Consider the following 19577-nt stretch of genomic DNA (forward strand, 5'->3'; position numbering starts at 1 on the left):
GCTATATGTACTAAGGAAATATCATTCATTGTATATTTTAAATTTGGAAGGAAATTACATTTAAAGCTTTTTATTTGCAATATTATAATAAATGAAAAGATGGATTTGTGAGAAAAATGATACCTGGTATGGACATCTCCGTTAAACCGTTCACGTAAGGGCCACGTGCCACAGCCTGATATGTGTAAGGACATAAACGGGAACCTTCTTACGAACGAGCGTGAGGTGATCCAAAGGTGGCGGCAGCACTACGAAGAGCTCCTGAATGGCGATGTGGCAGACGAAGATGGCGGTATGGTGATGGACCTGGGAGAACGCGCGCAGGACATAATTCTACCGGCTCCGGATCTCCAGGAAATCCAGGAGGAGATTAGCCGGCTGAAGAACAACAAAGCCCCTGGGGTTGACCAACTACCAGGAGAGCTATTTAAACACGGTGGTGAGGCACTGGCTAGAGCGCTGCACTGGGTCATTACCAAGATTTGGGAGGAGGAAGTTTTGCCGCAGGAGTGGATGGAAGGTGTCGTGTCCCATCTATAAAAGGGCGATAAGCTGGATTGTAGCAACTACCGCGCAATCACATTGCTGAACGCCGCCTACAAGGTACTCTCCCAAATTTTATGCCGTCGACTAGCACCAATTGCAAGGGAGTTCGTGGGGCAGTACCAGGCGGGTTTTATGGGCGAACGCTCCACCACGGACCAGGTGTTCGCCATTCGCCAAGTACTGCAGAAATGCCGCGAATACAACGTGCCCACACATCATCTATTCATCGACTTCAAAGCCGCATATGATACAATCGATCGGGACCAGCTATGGCAGCTAATGCACGAACACGGTTTTCCGGATAAACTGACACGATTGATCAAAGCGACGATGGATCGGGTGATGTGCGTAGTCCGAGTTTCAGGGGCATTCTCGAGTCCCTTCGAAACCCGCAGAGGGTTACGGCAAGGTGATGGTCTTTCGTGTTTGCTATTCAACATCGCTTTGGAAGGGGTAATACGAAGAGCAGGGATTAACACGAGTGGTACAATTTTCAATAAGTCCGTCCAGCTATTTGGTTTCGCCGACGACATAGATATTATGGCACGTAACTTTGAGAAGATGGAGGAAGCCTACATCAGACTGAAGAGGGAAGCTAAGCGGATCGGACTAGTCATCAACACGTCGAAGACGAAGTACATGATAGGCAGAGGTTCAAGAGAAGACAATGTGAGCCACCCACCGCGAGTTTGCATCGGTGGTGACGAAATCGAGGTGGTAGAAGAATTTGTGTACTTGGGCTCACTGGTGACTGCCGAAAATGACACCAGCAGAGAAATTCGGAGACGCATAGTGGCTGGAAATCGTACGTACTTTGGACTCCGCAAGACGCTCCGATCGAATAGAGTTCGCCGCCGTACCAAACTGACAATCTACAAAACGCTAATTAGACCGGTAGTCCTCTACGTACACGAGACCTGGACGATGCTCGTGGAGGACCAACGCGCACTTGGAGTTTTCGAAAGGAAAGTGCTGCGTACCATCTATGGTGGGGTGCAGATGGCGGACGGTACGTGGAGGAGGCGAATGAACCACGAATTGCATCAGCTGTTGGGAGAACCATCCATCGTTCACACCGCGAAAATCGGACGACTGCGATGGGCCGGGCACGTAGCCAGAATGTCGGACAGTAACCCGGTGAAAATGGTTCTCGACAACGATCCGACGGGCACAAGAAGGCGAGGTGCGCAGCGGGCAAGGTGGATCGATCAGGTGGAAGATGACTTGCGGACCCTCCGTAGACTGCGTGGTTGGCGACGTGTAGCCATGGACCGAGCCGAATGGAGAAGACTCTTATATACCGCACAGGCCACTTCGGCCTTAGTCTGAATAAATAATAATAATGGACATCTCCCAGAAATCAAATATTTTCCGGGTGATTGGAATTAGGAACACGAATGAACGGAATTAGGAACAATGCCATTTCAGATGATTGGAATTAGGACCACATAATTGGTCAATTTTATTTTCACTAGTGGAGCCTTAGTTTATGAATGCATCCCAAAAGATTTTATTTTCATTTGTATATAGAAAATGACACTATGTAGCGAAATTGCAGCTTCAAAATACTAAACGGCTATTTTTTAGAGCTTTTAGACATAGCGCATTGTCTTAGGTGAACGGAATAAGGGCACAACATGGTACACAGTAGAAAAGCAAACGACCGCGGTGCTCCTACTGACTGGTGCAAAACAAAGATAACAGGCAAACTATTGAAAAGCAAAACTAATTCCGGCAGAACACATCTGCAATCGCGTGCATCGTGTACGACCGCTACCAACCGATAGCAACTGATGCTAATTTTAAAATTTGAAGATTTTTCAAAAAAAAATTGTACAAATGTTCAAAAATATCCATTCTTTTCAAAGTTTTTCGCTGAAACACACAAAATTCGAAATAAACACGAAAATTGTGAAATTTTCAAAGCGTCATATCGGAACATTTACAGATTAGGAGTTGTGCCTGTATAGCACGAAATCGTCGATATATAAGTGGTCCTGAAAAGGATCAATTAACTTCTCGATCCTTTCGATAGCAACATTTATCCACTCAGATAAGGATTAACATTTAATCACGCGACTTTTCAATCCGTAACTCAACAGCAGTCAACTATATATCAGTCCGAAATTTGTGAGGAAATATCATTGAGTACTGCTACTGGCCGACCACATGATGATTTGCCGCTAAACTGGAGCAGACGTCATCGTTGAGATAAAGTGCGGCGCGCTGCCGACGTTTACGGCGAAAATAAGTTTTCTGCAAAAAACATGGCGACTAAGATAGCTCTTTGACTTTTATGGTAGGATGGATGGATTGATACAAATATTATGTGCACCCTTAACGGTTAACGCAGGGGCGGGGCTAATGGGCTTACTTTCTTGGATACAAGAAAGCTGCTTTCCCACGCGCGCGAACTATTTTGTTCGAGATTCCGCGGGGAGCGGTCCCAGCATCGGCATCTGTGATGAAAATCGGCGTGGCTGCTGCAGAAGTTGTATTTCCGCCGTTTGTGTGGTAGCGCGCCTTGGGGGATGGTTGCTAAAAGGTAATTCAACCTGAACGTGGGCGTATACTGCGGTTTTCCTGCAATTCATCGTGTGTACGTCATCAACAGTACTAATATGATTTTTTTCTGAAAACTGTGATAAATCATCGAGTAGCCATTGTTGGTAGAAAGAGAAATATTCTACTTTGGTTGCTGTTAGTGGTTGTAAAAGGGTATCAAGAAGCGTAAATAGGATCTTACCAGGGCCACTATAACAAACGGGAGTTTATTTGTAATTTTCTTCGCAGCTAAAATTATCAGCATTAATGTCGTTGGTAGCTACAGACGTAGCCAATATTCTTAGACTAACATTCGAAAAGGGCGTAACATCCAAAATTTATTCCTTCGGATTCTTATTGTGTCTATTCAATTTTGAAATAAAATCTAACAAGAGATATAAACACCGAAAACTATCGCAACAACCTCTATACGGAAACTTTTGGTGTGCTCTACAAGTCTTGTGAACATTGCAATTCGTTCCGTTTACGTTTCGACCATGTTGAAGTAATTTTCGAGCTATTAAGTGTATAAAAACACTTTTTTATTTATCATCAGACTAAGGCCGGAGTGGCCTGTGCTGCACATAAAAGACTTCTCCATTCAGCTCGGTTCATGGCTGCACTTCGCCAACCACGCAGTCTGCGGAGGGTCCGCAAGTCGTCCTCCACCTGATCGATCCACCTTGCCCGCTGTGCACCTCGCCTTCTTGTTCCCGTCGGATCGTTGTCGAGAACCATTTTCACCGGATTACTGTCCGACATTCTGGCTACGTGCCCGGCCCACCGCAGTCTTCCGATTTTCGCGGTGTGAACGATGGATGGTTCTCCCAACAGCTGATGCAACTCGTGGTTCATTCGCCTCCTCCACGTACCGTCCGCCATCTGCAACCCACCATAGATGGTACGCTTTCCTTTCGAAAACTCCCAGTGCGCGTTGGTCCTCCACGAGCATCGTCCAGGTCTCGTGTCCGTAGAGAACTACCGGTCTTATAAGCGTTTTGTAGATAGTCAGTTTGGTACGGCGGCGAACTCTATTCGATCGGAGCGTCTTGCGGAGTCCAAAGTACGTACGATTTCCAGCCACTATGCGTCTCCGAATTTCTCTGCTGGTATCGTTATCGGCGGTCACCAGTGAGCCCAAGTACACGAATTCTTCAACCACCTCGATTTCGTCACCACCGATACAAACTCGTGGTGGGTGGCTCACATTGACCTCTCTTGAGCCTCTTCCTATCATGTACTTCGTCTTCGACGTGTTGATGACTAGTCCAATCCGTTTAGCTTCGCTTTTCAGTCTGATGTAGGCTTCCTCCATCCTCTCAAAGTTACGTGCCATGATATCAATGTCGTCAGCGAAACCAAATAACTGGACGGACTTCGTGAAAATCGTACCACTCGTGTCAATCCCTGCCCTTCGTATTACTCCTCCAAAGCGATGTTGAATAGCAGACACGAAAGACCATCACCTTGCCGTAACCCTCTACGGGTTTCGAAGGGACTCGAGAATGCCCCTGAAACTCGAACTACGCACATCACCCGATCCATCGTCGCCTTGATCAACCGTATCAGTTTATCCGGAAATCCGTTTTCGTGCATTAGCTGCCATAGCTGGTCCCGATCGATTGTATCATATGCGGCTTTGAAGTCGATAAATAGATGATGTGTGGGCACGTTGTATTCGCGGCATTTCTGCAATACCTGACGTATGGCGAACACCTGGTCTGTGGTAGAGCGTTCACCCATAAATCCCGCCTGGTACTGCCCCACGAACTCTCTTGCAATTGGTGTTAGTCGACGGCATACAATTTGGGAGAGTACCTTGTAGGCGGCGTTCAGCAATGTGATTGCGCGGTAGTTGCTACAATCCAGCTTATCGCCCTTTTGTAGATGGGACACGACACCTTCCATCCACTCCTGCGGCAGAACCTCATCCTCCCAAACCTTGGTAATCACCCAGTGCAGCGCTCTAGCCAGTGCTTCACCACCGTGTTTAAACAGCTCTCCTGGTAATTAGTCAATTCCAGGGGCTTTGTTGTTTTCAGCCGGCAGATCTCCTCCTGGATTTCCTGGAGATTCGGAGCCGGAAGTCGCATGTCCTGCGCGCGTGCTCCTAGGTTCATTACCATACCGCCACCGTTGTCTGCCATATCGCCATTCAGGTGCTCTTCGTAGTGCTGCCGCTACCTTTGGATCACCTCACGCTCGTTCGTAAGAAGGTTCCCGTTTAAGTCCTTACACATATCGGGCTGTGGCACGTGGCCCTTACGTGAACGGTTCAACTTCTCATAGAACTTTCGTGCGTTATTAGCGCGGTACAGTTCCTCCGTCTCTTCACGGTCTCGATCTTCCTGCTGGCGCTTTTTCCTCCGGAAAATCGAGTTTTGTCTGTTCCGCGCCCGTTTGTATCGTGCCTCGTTCGCCCTCGTGCGGTGTTGCAGCAATCTCGCCCATGCTGCATTCTTCTCCTCAACTAACTGCTTACATTCGCCGTCATACCAGTCGTTTCTTCTGATCCGGAGCCACCGTGCCTAGTGCAGCGGTTGCGGTGCTTCAATGGCGGATCGAATATCTCTCCAGCCATCTTCAAGAGATGCTGCGCCTAGCTGCTCTTCCGTTGGGAGTGCCACTTCCAGCTGCTGCGCGTAGTCTTGGGCTAGTCTACCGTCTTGTAGCCGCCCAATGTTAAGCCGCGGCGGACGACTCCGACGCGTGTTGTACACCGTCGAGAGTTTTGAGCGCAGACATACTGCGACGAGATAGTGGTCGGATTCAATATTCGCACTGCGGTAAGTGCGTACGTTCGTGATGTCGGAGAAGAATTTACCGTCGATTAGAACGTGGTCGATTTGGTTTTCCGTTACTTGATTAGGTGATTTCCATGTGGCCTTGTGGATATTCTTACGCGGGAAGAAAGTGCTTCGGACTACCATTCCGCGGGAGGCTGCAAAGTTTATGCATCGTTGGCCGTTGTCGTTCGATACGGTATGCAGACTATCCGGTCCGATGACCGGTCTATACATTTCCTCCCTTCCTACCTGAGCGTTCATGTCACCGATGACGATTTTGACGTCCCGCAGTGGGCATCCATCGTATGTCTGCTCCAGCTGCGCATAGAACGCTTCTTTCTCGTCGTCGAATCTCCCTTCGTGTGGGCAGTGCACGTTGATGATGCTATAGTTGAAGAAACGGCCTTTTATCCTCAGCTTGCACATCCTTGCGTTGATTGGCTGCCACCCAATCACGCGTTGGCGCATCTTTCCCAGCACTATGAAGCCGGTTCCCAGCTCGTTGGTGGTGCCACAGCTTTGGTAGAAGGTAGCCGCTCGATGCCCGCTTTTCCACACTTTCTGTCCTGTCCAGCAGATTTCCTGCAGCGCTACGACATCGAAGTTGCGGGGATGTAATTCATCGTAGATTATCCTATCGCAACCTGCGAAGCCTAGCGACTTGCAGTTCCATGTTCCAAGCTTCCAATCGTGATCCTTTATTCGTCGCCTAGGTCGTTGCCGATTGTATCGAGTCGTATTATCTTCTATGTCGTTCGTAATGATTGGTTTTAAAGGCGGCTTATTGGGCCTGCGCAAACCTCCTGTCTCGTCGGAGGGCCGTCGTGTCAGGGCTGTTTAGCGTCCCACCTAACACCAGGACTTGGGCTTGTGCGCTTTGAGCGGCACACGGTCGCTTTGGCGGAGCCTACTTGCGGATACATGCAGCTTTTTATAGAGGTTTAACAGGGCCCACTGTCAAACCCCACCACATCCTAGGCAGGCGCCACAACTCTCAGATGGCCTGGGGAGGGATCGTCAAGCCCTTGGACATAGTCCCTGCTGCCCCCGAGCACTGTTTCCCCTAAAAGTCGTTTTTCTACAAAATTCTTGAATTTATGACAAATCATCATTATATTATTATTCCTCTTTTTTCCCTGGATTGCGATTAGTTGAACTGGACATTTGTCATAAATTTGCACGTTATGATTTCTTCAAACAAGTTATTCGAACAAAACATAAATCAAATCATATGATATTTGATACTTACAACAAACGTCTTCCAAATTTAGTTCATTTCACCATATGTATGTATGCTCTTACCATTAAGTACATCGTAGTAACAAGAAAAATCAAAGCTTCTTTGTTCGGTGATGATAGAGCAGCAGCCATTGAATCAGGAGATCAGGAGTTCGATTCTAGGTAGCAACAAAATTGGTATTTCAGTTTTCACAAAAAAAAAACATTAGATAAACTTCGAATTTTACTCTCCTTACGAATAATATTTACTCAAATTGAATTCAGTGGCTGTATAAAACTTATTTAACAGATTAAGAAAATCTGAATTAGCGCCAATGAAGTGAATTATATTACATAGGTACTGAATGGTTTAGTAAAGATTGAGAAAAAATGTATAACATGCTGTAAAGTAGTTCTGCTGGCACGTCAAAAACAGCTGAACAGATTCGCCAGATTTTCTGATGAAAGAATTGAATAGAAGTTCTTAATCATATGTATAGCACACATATTCAACTTGAAGCCGTATATACGAGTTGAAATAACATTTACATTGACTTTAAATGTTAATTGGGTAAACATACAACAGGTCGTAACACTTATTGCCAGCCCCTAAGCAATGCCGGGTCCATTCTGCTACTACGTATTTAAAAGTGTATAGAACATCTCCAACACTCATTACGTGTCATTATTTTATTCTAGTGCCAATCGGCAGCCTTAGATGAGCTGTTCGGCAACCCCGAGGATTGCTTCACCCGGTATCAGTCAGCGCAGATTTTGCTGCATTCTCTGGCGCAGAAATGCAGTCATCCTCAGGACAAAATGCTCCTATCAAAATGTGAGTATTAGTTTAGTATTATTAGTTAGTATTATAATTTCTGACTTATTTGGATCAATCCAATCGATGTTTTCCTTTTCAATTCGAATCCAACAGACAAAGACGCCGTCGAGAAGCGGTTGTACATTCTCCAGCAGCAGGGCTACATCTACGCCACCGACGAACTGTCTTGAACCAGCGCCCTGCAGACGCTCCGGAGGCGCCTGTCAAAGATCTTCTGACTAGATGGCCCGGCAACTGCCATAGCAGCAGCCATAACCCCTCCTACGTGGGGGGCGGTCTGAACGATCATCATCTCTGCTGTCATCGTCATTTCCCAAAATAGTGAGCCGTTTTAGGGTGTGCATGAGCGTATGAACGAGTATTGAGTAAGTAAGTACGTCTATGGGAACGATTAAAGTTAGTTAGAATCGAAAGATTCCACGTGGACGTACCCGAACTTCGAAGTGAAGTTCTGAATGGGCAACTTCTATCACTAGATGTTAGTGAGATTTACTTCGTATGATACATTTTATTTATGAATTATTTTATTATGATTGTCATCATTGAAGACCAGTTTTTTTTGGTAGCTATATCGATTTATTTCATCAGAAAACTGTAAATAAAATAAAGTGGGCCTCTTTAGAAGTTATACGGGGACATTAATGTTGATCGGAATATATATTTGAAATAGTAGAACCCAATCAGGAGTAAATTATTTAGATTGTTCTATTGTACATAAAGCAAATTGTTAATGCACAGGCATGTATATAAAAATTGCACAGAAATCTAGACAATTGGCCTTTGTATGAAATCACAACAAGCAGCAAGAACGGCTTTCTTCATTCATTCGTAATTCGGCTTTCTTCATTCATTCGTAAGTATCATAATTGTTTATATTTGGCACGAGAACTTTCTTCGAAGTAGCATTGTTGGTTTTATAACAGACTTAAATATTATAATTTATTCTACAAGACTGCTTTAATGCCGGAATAGAACCTGAATGTTACTGTGATGGAAGCATATATGCATCATTATGAAGCCAATTACCAGAATGTTTGACAACCTAGTATTCTATAAGCCAGCTATTTTGCTTTTAAAGTGAATGCTGTTGCAGATTCGTTTTATCTATCAATTTCCAAATTAAACTTGCAAAATTTTGAACAAAAGTTTCGAAAGGTCATAATTTGGCTCTTTTGGGACATCAATATTTTCCTATTTTTAATGTGATTGACCCATTTCAACTAATAATAGATACGATTTACGGGCGATTCTTTATCAATGACGAGATTTTAACAATTGATAATTTAAGTGACGGTATATTCCTGGATGAAATAAAATAAAGTGGTATTCTGTGGGATATGTTCGCAACATGTTTGCATGTTTTAGACTATTATTTCTATTAATTACTGCCAATATGTTTTTAAATCCAATACAAAGGTATACAATGCTCTATATTTGGAATACTAAAATATATGTTTCAGGTCAGAAAAATGCATAGAGCGCATTTTAATTAAGTAAAATACAATCATTAAAATAGTTGTGGATCCTTTCCTTCACATGAAATTTCAAGATATCGCTGCAGAAGTGTCATTTTTACCGAAATGCTATTTTCTTTATAAGATCCAAATTATGTCGTATGGTCATTTTTTTTGAAAATTTTCAGGATGACGTTACCTCGACAATCTGATTCGCATCTATTTTTTTTAATACTAATTGCTCTAGAAATGTAGCCATTTGTCAATTCATTGAGCTGTTTGTAAGACATTTCAAGACTCTGGCCGGCTTACGATGCGCTTCGATGTTTTAAATGCCTCAATCGCTTGCTGTGTAAATTTCAAATTTCGCCTAAAACGGGTTTTTACAACAAAATTCTATTCGCATACTTCTTTTAAAAAAAACTTCTCCAATGGTGACGATAATATTAAAAGCAACTTCATGATTGCATCATTTGTATGTATGTGTGTATGTATTATCAATCCGTTCTTTTATATTATCCAATATTAATTCATTTGTCGTTTTGACGCAAACGCTCCATCTTATTATGACGGGTGATTCTAGTTGTCTGGAGCAACTCTATCGTCAGATGGTTCTTTTTATAGGAATAACAATTGAATAGATATGATGACCTGCCCTTGAGTCACGACAACACTTGTTTATACGGAACGAATAACAATGGAAACATTTCTGTTAAGTCGAATTCCGAAGCAGACGGATACAAATGTTTAAATATTGACAATATGATCCGCTGAGTAACTTCTGTTTGGTTTTGACGGAAAAGTGCCGAAAAGTTTTTATTATTTAATCCACGAGTTCCGTCTAGATCCAGACAAATTCTACCCATATTAGTTACGTATGTATTCCACATTTTCATTGTCTATATTCGTCCGTTGCGTCATGTCTTGGACAGGTGAATATAGCAAGAAAAGTTATAAGAACCATACCTATATGATAAAGTAAAACGTAGTACCTAAGTACAAAATATCTTATATAAACCAACTCCCCTACAAATAACGAAATAGCAAATCTAATCTTAATCGCAGCGGAAGTAAACGTGAAATTATAATGAAGAAAGCAGCTACTTCCCGCTCACCGTGGTCTTTTTAATAGTTTCATTTATACAATACCGAATAAATGGAAGACACAACCACGAGATTTGCAAATGTGCAATCCGATACACACCTTTTAGTTGCAGTCTGTCACCGGAAGGCCATCACATTCTTATGTAAGACAGAAGCTAATCTTAACTATCGTCGGGTCAGTGACAATGAACCGTACACCCACACATCTAACGAATAGAGGAGATTATTCAAAATAGGCATACGAGACGACTCTGATAAAAAGTCGTATTTCCAGAGATAAGAAACGTAAGAAAATGGGTAAATCATAAAACGGTAAAAGTGAGTACATATTTAAACAGAACACAGTAGTATCCAACAAAGTCTGGATGACAAAACAAAAGATAATCTACACATGATTGCATGATGAAGGCAAAAAATAAAACAAACAAATCCAACATGAATTATATGTTAGAGGAATCATCTATAAATGAAATTAAAACAAGAAGGTTCTTCGAAAAACAAAAATTGAAAATAAATCTGTAATGAAATGTAATAATCCATTGAAGTGTAATTATTTATCCGAACTATTCATGCCTTCAAAGATATGCAAATTATAATTATGTAGTAGAGTAGCCATATAAGCACGTTCACATATTAGTTGTGTACTTTTATATCAAAGAATGCATTCCAAAGAGCGTCGATTTATTTTTTCAATTAAAAATCCATCAGTGTAAAAGTGCGAAAAATATTTCAATTAAAAAAATCCATCAGTGTTAATGTCATCTAAATTGTGCAATATTTCAGCTGTCGAAAGTTTTTTGTTCGTGTTTAGTTGCGAATCTGAAAAAATGGTGTTGAAAGGAACTTTTTATGGACTTTTCCGGAAATTTTTTCCAGATTCTGCGGAAAATAATCATGAATTTACAAATATTGTAATTCGCGGATAAGCTTCAGAGCGGGGCTTCAGATATACACCCGATTTTATTTACACGAATAGGTAACCCAGCAAAGATGGGACAGATATGCGATTACAAGGAGTGCGTTCCGTGTACAAAAGTTTTCAGTTCAAAATTCAAAAGAGGTTTATGATTTTTCGCCGAATCATGAAAAATGGATCAACTTTGAAAAAATAAATGTATGGGATATTTTTCTGTTCGGCCGTGTAAAAAAATCCATGTAAGAACAGAATCAGGTAAGTTGTAACTTTCACTGGAGAAAGCAAGTTTCCAGGAGCTGTTGTATTCAGATAAAAGTATATAAGATAATTAACTTAAACTTTAAGCTAAAACCATATTTGGTCTACCCACTCATTGGAATGATTGTTTAGAAAATGAGCGATTAAGATTAAATTGCATTTAATCTTTTCGAATATTTCTTGAAAAGAATCTATAAATCATTAAACTGTGTTTAGTCATTGAATGTTTTATCTTACGACGTTGATGTTTACTAGTATTTCTTTTTAATGTCATAATCCAAACAAAAAAATATGAAGAAAGGAAAATCGATTACAGTCGATTATCTCCATCTCGATGTTCTATATCTCGATATCTCTCTCTATGTCAATGGTTTTCTCGGTCCCTTCAATCCACCTACATTTTTGCTTTCTACAGTTCGATAACCTCCCTATCCCCATGTGTTTGCTCAGGATTTTCTCTTCATATGTCGATATATGCAACTTTTTAGGCTACTACACATGAAAGCTTTTTTCGATTAAATTTTTCTTCCATTACTCGATCTCATTTTATCTCAATATCGAGATGTGGAGAGGCGACTAATAATACAGTAAACATTCACTTAATCGATAAAATTGCAACTGAAACTTTTGATAAGCATTCACGGGCGGAAATGGGTAAGGCAACCGAGGGAAAAATGACACCGGGGCAAGAAGTACACCTTTGATTTCCCTGTAAAATAGGGTAGGTGCTGAATAAAGCTGAAAAAATTGCTACTTGGACCGCGGCAATAAAAGCGGTGGCCGAGTCTGGCATGTCTGTGAAGCGATCAGCCACTAAGCACCGTGTTCGTCGTCGAACATTGAAGAAAAATTTTAAGCATCCGGATCGAAAGATTTATGCTTGTGGCTTCGGTCGTTCCCAGGGAATCAATTTTCTTGGAATGCGCCTGCGAAACAAGCGACAGAAGAGAACCAACGACAAAGCTTTGTTTTTGTCGGAGATAATAATGACAAAGATCCGAAACATTTTGTCAGCAACAAAAAAGAAGACAATCTTGTTGCTAACTTTTTATCCTGTTATTTTGCATTATTTCTAGAGAAAATTTCGGTTTTATGCTATCATAGTTTCTACTTTTATGGAAATATTCGAGAATCGAACAATGATTACAAAATTAGCATCATATATTCGGAAATATCAGAGCATGCAAGGCAAATGATTCTTGTCATATTATGTTCGGGTTTTGATAAAGGTTTGTCGCTAGGTGCGTTTGTCAGTAACAAACACTGTTGATGACAAAGAGAGTATTGTTAGGCGTTGCTCGAATATTGATTCCCTGGTCGTTCCGCACTAGAGAATAATCCGCGGCAGGACAATGTACTCGTTCGGCATATACTAACTTGAAACAACGACTCGATGCACTGCCAACTCGTGACTTCAGAAGCTTGGCTTTCAGGTGGCGGTAAGAAATAAACTTAAACATCCGTTCAACACCGAGCTCCAAATGTTCGGGTGAAGATTGGTTACACGGTTTCCGTCAACGCCACTCTGAACTGTGTCTACGTGTTTCTGAGGCATCGTCCGCGGTCGTATTTTCTTTATTTTATTTCAATGTGTCCTTTTCGCCCCTGTAGGGTGGCCTTCTTGCCCCGGGCCTTTTTTACCAATGAAATAAAAAATTAATGTCCACTTTTATCATATGATTCATATTAATATCGATGTAGTTTCAATGATATCCATCTACATTGTATTTTGCGTACGATAAACGTTTCATTTAGTGGTGTTACTACTATGAAATAGTTCAAAATTCTTAAGGTGACTTTCTTGCCCCGGGTTCCCCTACAGCGGCGGGATGTTTAGTAACTTGATTCTAGTTATCCAAATATACTTAAATCTTTTTCTGGCTCAAGTCATTGATGATTAACGCTTAGATTAGCAATGATATGGAAATTCTAATATCATCTTCCAAACTTGGACGTACATGTTCATGATAGAATTAGAGGCGAAAGTATAGAATTGATAGTTCCGTTAGGATACGGCAGGCATGAAGAATGTTTTATAGAAGTCGATTTGAAAGCAAGCGGAGGGCAATATTTATGATGGCACATATCACACGACCTTCCTTCTGCCAAGCTCTCGTATGAAGGGGGAGGGAAGAATATCAGTGTGGAAGCTGATATATCTCCACTGGCCAGGGAGCTTGGCAGAAGGAAGGTCGTGTGATATGTGCCATCACAAATATTGCCCTCCGCTCGCTTTCAAATCGACTTCTATAAAAACATTCTTCATGCCTGCCGTATCCTAACGGAACTATCAATTCTATACTTTCGCCTCTAATTCTATCATGAACATGTACGTCCAAGTTTGGAAGATGATATTAGCATTTCCATATCATTGTAAATCGTTTAACTTCACGTAGAAGTAACACACACGAAATCATTAATTTAGTTTAGATTAGGCTATAAATCAGCAGTTCTCAACCTGGGGTTCCTTCGCTGGCTGGTCTCAAGGGTACCAACCTAGGACAGAAATGCGTAATGGCGGAAGTTGAATAATAAAAGTAAAAAAATAAAAAATACACAGTTATTATACATGCTGATTCAACAAAACATGTCCCCTTTTCTCCGATCCAATTCTAAACACGTCCTTTTTTCGGCGATTCTTAAAAAAACGTTGGCTTTACATGCTGTTTGAGAAGAGTGCAACGTGGGTCTTAATCAGAACACATTTTAGCTCATGGATAATATAGTTTTGACCATAGAATTTTCTCGCCACGATGCTAAATTACTAAAAAAAGTTAAATGTCTTTTTCAAGTTAGTTATCATGAAATTCTAGTTCGGCTATAGTCGTGATCATCTGGTTGGTTCACGATCTCGACCTAACTAACGTATGTGTTCTGTTTTCAGTTGGATCAACAGCCAGCCATTTGATCACGTATATTGAGAATTAAACCTCACAAATGATGCCCAGTAACGCAAAATCCAATTTTAAGTATTCTTATTGCATTTAAACATATGAGTGGAACTAAAAAGATCGTGGCCTATCCAGCGGAAGCCCAACCAAACAGTGACCCATATATCAATATTCAAATCAACGAATCAGACTGTACTATCAACTTGATGCTATACGGTTCTTCAACAACTATAAAAAAAACCTTTCCATAACAATTTAAAAAATTAATCGGAAAAGTTGTATGTTTACAGTTGGTTGCACATGCGAATATCATGGGTTATGCTAATTGGCTAACACGCTTCGCAGAACTGTTTCAATTCCAGATAGAATATTCTTTAGATATTTCTCAATAACATATTCAGATATTCTTTATAACAAAATCTAAAGTTATTTTTGCTAGTTACAGAGAAATGAAATTTTTCATGAGCTTTGATAGAAATCTTCGAAGAAGAAACGATTGCTTTCAGTTAACAAGGTGTGTAAAGTCCTTGAATTTAATCTAGAACAAACATGATAATATCGTGAGTAGGGAATCAATATTCGACCAACGCACAGTGGGCGCAACAAGCCAAAAACGTGCGTTTTTTTATTTGCGTGCAAACGGTTGATTTTACATAGGTGGTGTCTTCGGAAGAAAATTTTACCAAAAAATAAGTTATCTTTTGGAAGATTAGGGTGACCTAAAAATTCACCTGTTAGGGCGATCCAAAAAAAAATTTTCTTCATTTTCGTTAAAAAAAAATTTGAGCCGCTACAAGAGTGATAGAGCTTGAAAATACAAACAACTTACCAGCTTTCTATCTTTCAACGGTAGCGAGTTATGATGAAATTTAAAAAAATCGTATCTAAAACCAGTTTTTTAAGAAAACATTTTTTTTTATTGTTTTTCGACATGGACATGTTCTACAAAGTGAACAGGTACATCAAATCACACGTTTTCCTAAAAAAAATTGGATATTTTGGAGGTATATTAGTGAAGTTATTCGACTTTTTTATATTCTATAATGAAATTTTACTATGTCCATATCTTTAATTGAGAATAAACACCAACCATATGAAAGTATAGACATCCAACTACCAAATGCACTCTATTTTATTAGGAGGAATTCGGAGGAAATATTGATTTGACAAATATTAAGGTGACTCAAATTAGTATAAAAATCTTTTTTTTTTTATATTCATGGACCATCCTATCGTTTAATCATTTTAATTATTTCGCTCGATGCTCTGTACATATTTGGATCCAAATTGGTAAACGTTTTGACAGGACAAAATTCTTTTTTTTAATGTGTTGGGAAATATATCTAAACATTTTTCATACATTTTCTCATAAATGAGTTCAACATCGTTCTTATACAAGCTTTAGGCATTTCTTTTGCTTTTATGTACTTTTGTCGTACATTAAGAGTTAGGAAATTATATCTGTTTCCTATAAAATTACACTGTGAACTTTTCTATTACACGTGGAAGGCACCAACACCGCTAGGTAAATGTATTATAATAGTTGAGAAAGTTCAGATTATTTTTGGAGAAACTGGCATCACTGAAACAGTTGAAGAAATTTAAAGTGACTCGTATGTTGGGAAAAAAAAGTCCGCTAGATTATAATACTAGAATGTAAGCCTTAAACTATGAGTTTATAATGTAAATGAATAATAAATAAATTATGTTACAGCTTTGAGGCTGATTGAAATGGAATCTGCTCTCAAAAAGTATTTAAACGTGGCTATTCCCAGCAATGTGTTTTAGCATGTTTATATAAGCTTGAGTCATTTTTATGTAAATCAAACCAATAGCTCCTCCAAGTTGCTTCTATTATAACAGAATGCATTTGGCATATCAATCCGCTTGATTTTATTTTATTTATAAGTCCTGATGCTTTGCTCACATTTCCATCTATATTGTAATCGTTTGAACAATATTAAGCTCATTCCGGTGATGAATGAGAAAATGCATGAAAAACAGTTCAGATATACATATTTCCCCACTCATTTTTCCAAAAACTTTCTAATAATGTTTGTGAAGTCAGAACGTTTAACAATTCGGGTGCAAATATGTACATAGCATCAGTGTTTCAAGCGAAACAAAAGAATAGGGTGGTCCATGAATATATTAAAAAAATGATTTTTATACTAATTTGAGTCACATTAATGTGTGTCAAATCAATATTTCCTCCGAATTCCTCCTAATAAAACAGAGTGCATTTGGTAGATGGATGTCTATACTTTCATATGGTTGGTGTCTGATCTGCCACAATTTGCCTCAATTAAAGATATGGACATAGCAAAATTGCATTATATAGAATAAAAAGTCGAATAACTTTTCTAATACACCTCCGAAATATCCACATTTTTTAGGAAAACGTGTGATTTGATGTACCTGTTCACTTTGTAGAACATGTCCATGACGAAAAACAATAAGAAAAAAAGTTTTCTTAAAAAAACTGGTTTTAGATACGATTTTTTGAAATTTCATCATAACTCGCTACCGTTAAAAGATAGAAAGTTGGTATATTCTACAAAGTTGTTTGTATTTTCAAGCTCTATCACTATTGTAGCGGCTCAATTTTTTTAAACGAAAATGAAAAAAAAAATTTGGATCACCCTAACAGGCGAATTTTTAGGTCACCCTAATCTTCCAAAAGATAGCTTATATTTAGGTAAAATTTTATTCCGAAGACACCACCTATGTCAAATGTACCGTTTGCACGCAAATAAAAAAACGCACGTTTTTGACTTGCTGCGCCCACTTTGCAACGCCTAACAATATACCCTTTGTCGTCAACAGCGTTTGTTACTAATTAACGCACCTCGCAGCAAGCATATATCAGAACCGAAACACAATATGACAAGAACCATTTGCCTTGCATGCTCTGATATTTCAGATAATACGACGCGAATTTTGTAATCATAGTTAGATTATCGAATGTTTCCATAAAAGCTGAAACTATGATAGCATAAAACATAAATTTGCTGTAGAGACAATGCAAAATAAAGGGATGGAAAGTTAGGAACAAAATTGTCTTCTTTTTTGTTGCTAACATTTTTTTCGGTTCTTTGTCATTATTATATCCGACAAAAACAAAGCTTTGTCGTTGGTTCTCTTCTCGCTTGTTAAGAAGTATGTCTACAAAATAATATGGAAGTTTATTTTAGTTGTATATGCACTCTAGGCATATTTTAGACACTTGTTCAGACACGATAATAATTTTTCTCAAATTTTGAAATTAAGTTTTGGTTATGAATAAAATAGATTCAAATCTTGAAACCAGAACAGAATGATGCTTCTATTGCTGCCAAGAGCTCATCCGAACTCGTCCGAACTTCAGAGTTATACTAGTTTGGATTAAAATTTAGATTTTCAGTGTTATTTGTTTGTAGCACAGAGGAATCGCCAAGAAATTCAGGAAAGTAGCTGCTTCTGGCGATGACGCCAGGTGACATTCGCCGGTTCGATGCTCCCAAAATATGTAGATATCGAGAATATGTTGTTTCCGGTGCGTTTGTTTGTACCAAGGGTATTTAATTATACCAATTGCAAACAACTTGTTCACACTGCTGAGTTTTGAGACAACAAACCACTTTGTGGTAAAAGTTTCCAAAGACATCGGGAGGAGACCTGCCAGCAACAAGCCACAAAATGTGCTTATTGTGGTTTGGATCCTCCCCATGGTTTGCAAGATTGCCCGGTGTACAAAAGACGCACCCAAAAAGTGAAGCGTTCGTTGGTACAGCCCTCCAAGCAGTCTTATGCGGAAATGGTTAAAGCGCAAGACACATCCGCCGATACCACTGCAAAAACTGCTATTTCAGCTACCGTTCAAGTAAGTGATTATTATGATTCCATATGCATTGACGAATTGGACTCTGACGCAGCTGATATGGCTGATTCTACGGAGGTACACGGGCCCGAAAAGAGGAAGCAACCGTCTTCACCGGGATCGCGCCGTAAGAAATCAAAAGTCATCCATAAAAGATTGCCCAAATCTGAAGGCAATGGGGGATTATTTAAAATCCCGAAGCAACCTGTTTTCACTGCTCCTTTGGATCCATCTTGCAGCAAGACATTCCCGCTATTGCCCAAAACCGATGTTTCCGAAAAACATCCGGCTAGGAGAAAAAAAGTACTCCGTCCAAGGGAGGATTGATCTCCTTTAAGGACCTTGTAGACCGTTTTTTTCAATTTATTTAATATTCCGAATTCATTGAGGCCAATCATTGACCTCTTTATACCAACAGTGGAAAGTTATCTGAAGCAATTGACTGTTTCATGGCCCCTTCTTGCAGGAATTGTATCTTTCGATGGATAATACGGCTATTATACAAGATACAATCACTGTGCTGCAGTGGAACTGTCATAGTCGTAAAAATAAATTAGACGTGTTCAAGTTTTTGATTCGCAATTCCGATTGCGACATATTTGCACTCTGTGAAACATGGCTTTCTTCCGAAGACGAAATCAACTTCCACGATTTTAATATTATTCGCCAAGATCGGAATAATCACTATGATGGCGCTCTTTTGGGGATCAAAAAATGCTACTCCTTCTACAGAATTCCCATTCCGACTGTTCCCGGCTTAGAAATCGTCGCATGCCAAGTAAATGTAAAGAATAAAGATCTTTGCATAGCTTCAGTGTACATTCCTCCAAATGCCTCTCTTAATCGTCGACATCTTTCTAACGCAGTCTCCCTTTTATCTTCTCCAGTGTTGATATTGGGAGATATGAACGCATATGGTATTGGATGGGCGAAACGTATGACGATTATAGAGCGCCTATTTTCTATGATTTGTGTGACGATTTCAACTTGAATATTTTGAACACTGGTGAGGTAACTCGTATAGCACCAAATGGTCAACAAAGCCGTATTGATCTGTCTTTATGTTCAAATTCACTATCGTTAGATTGCACGTGGAAGGTTATCCAAGATCCCCACGGTAGTGACCATATGCCGATAGCAGGCCTGGTAGCGGGTCACTTTTT

At 40.1% G+C, this 19577-nt stretch overlaps 1 protein-coding gene across 2 annotated transcripts in view; it reads left to right on the forward strand.

Annotated features, from left to right (window-relative positions):
- The window catches only part of LOC134226208 (serine/threonine-protein kinase ULK2), a 150958-nt gene extending 139933 nt beyond the window's left edge, over nucleotides 1-11025 (forward strand). For both annotated transcript variants that reach the window (XM_062706820.1, XM_062706822.1), the window contains exons 14-15: nucleotides 7794-7929; nucleotides 8026-11025. In XM_062706820.1, coding sequence (XP_062562804.1) covers nucleotides 7794-7929; nucleotides 8026-8102 — 213 coding nt within the window. In that variant the 3' untranslated portion in view covers nucleotides 8103-11025. The remainder of the gene's footprint in view (nucleotides 1-7793; nucleotides 7930-8025) is intronic.
- The last annotated feature ends 8552 nt before the right edge of the window (nucleotides 11026-19577 follow it).

Source organism: Armigeres subalbatus, chromosome 3 (assembly GCF_024139115.2).
Source record: "Armigeres subalbatus isolate Guangzhou_Male chromosome 3, GZ_Asu_2, whole genome shotgun sequence".
Taxonomy (NCBI): domain Eukaryota; kingdom Metazoa; phylum Arthropoda; class Insecta; order Diptera; family Culicidae; genus Armigeres; species Armigeres subalbatus.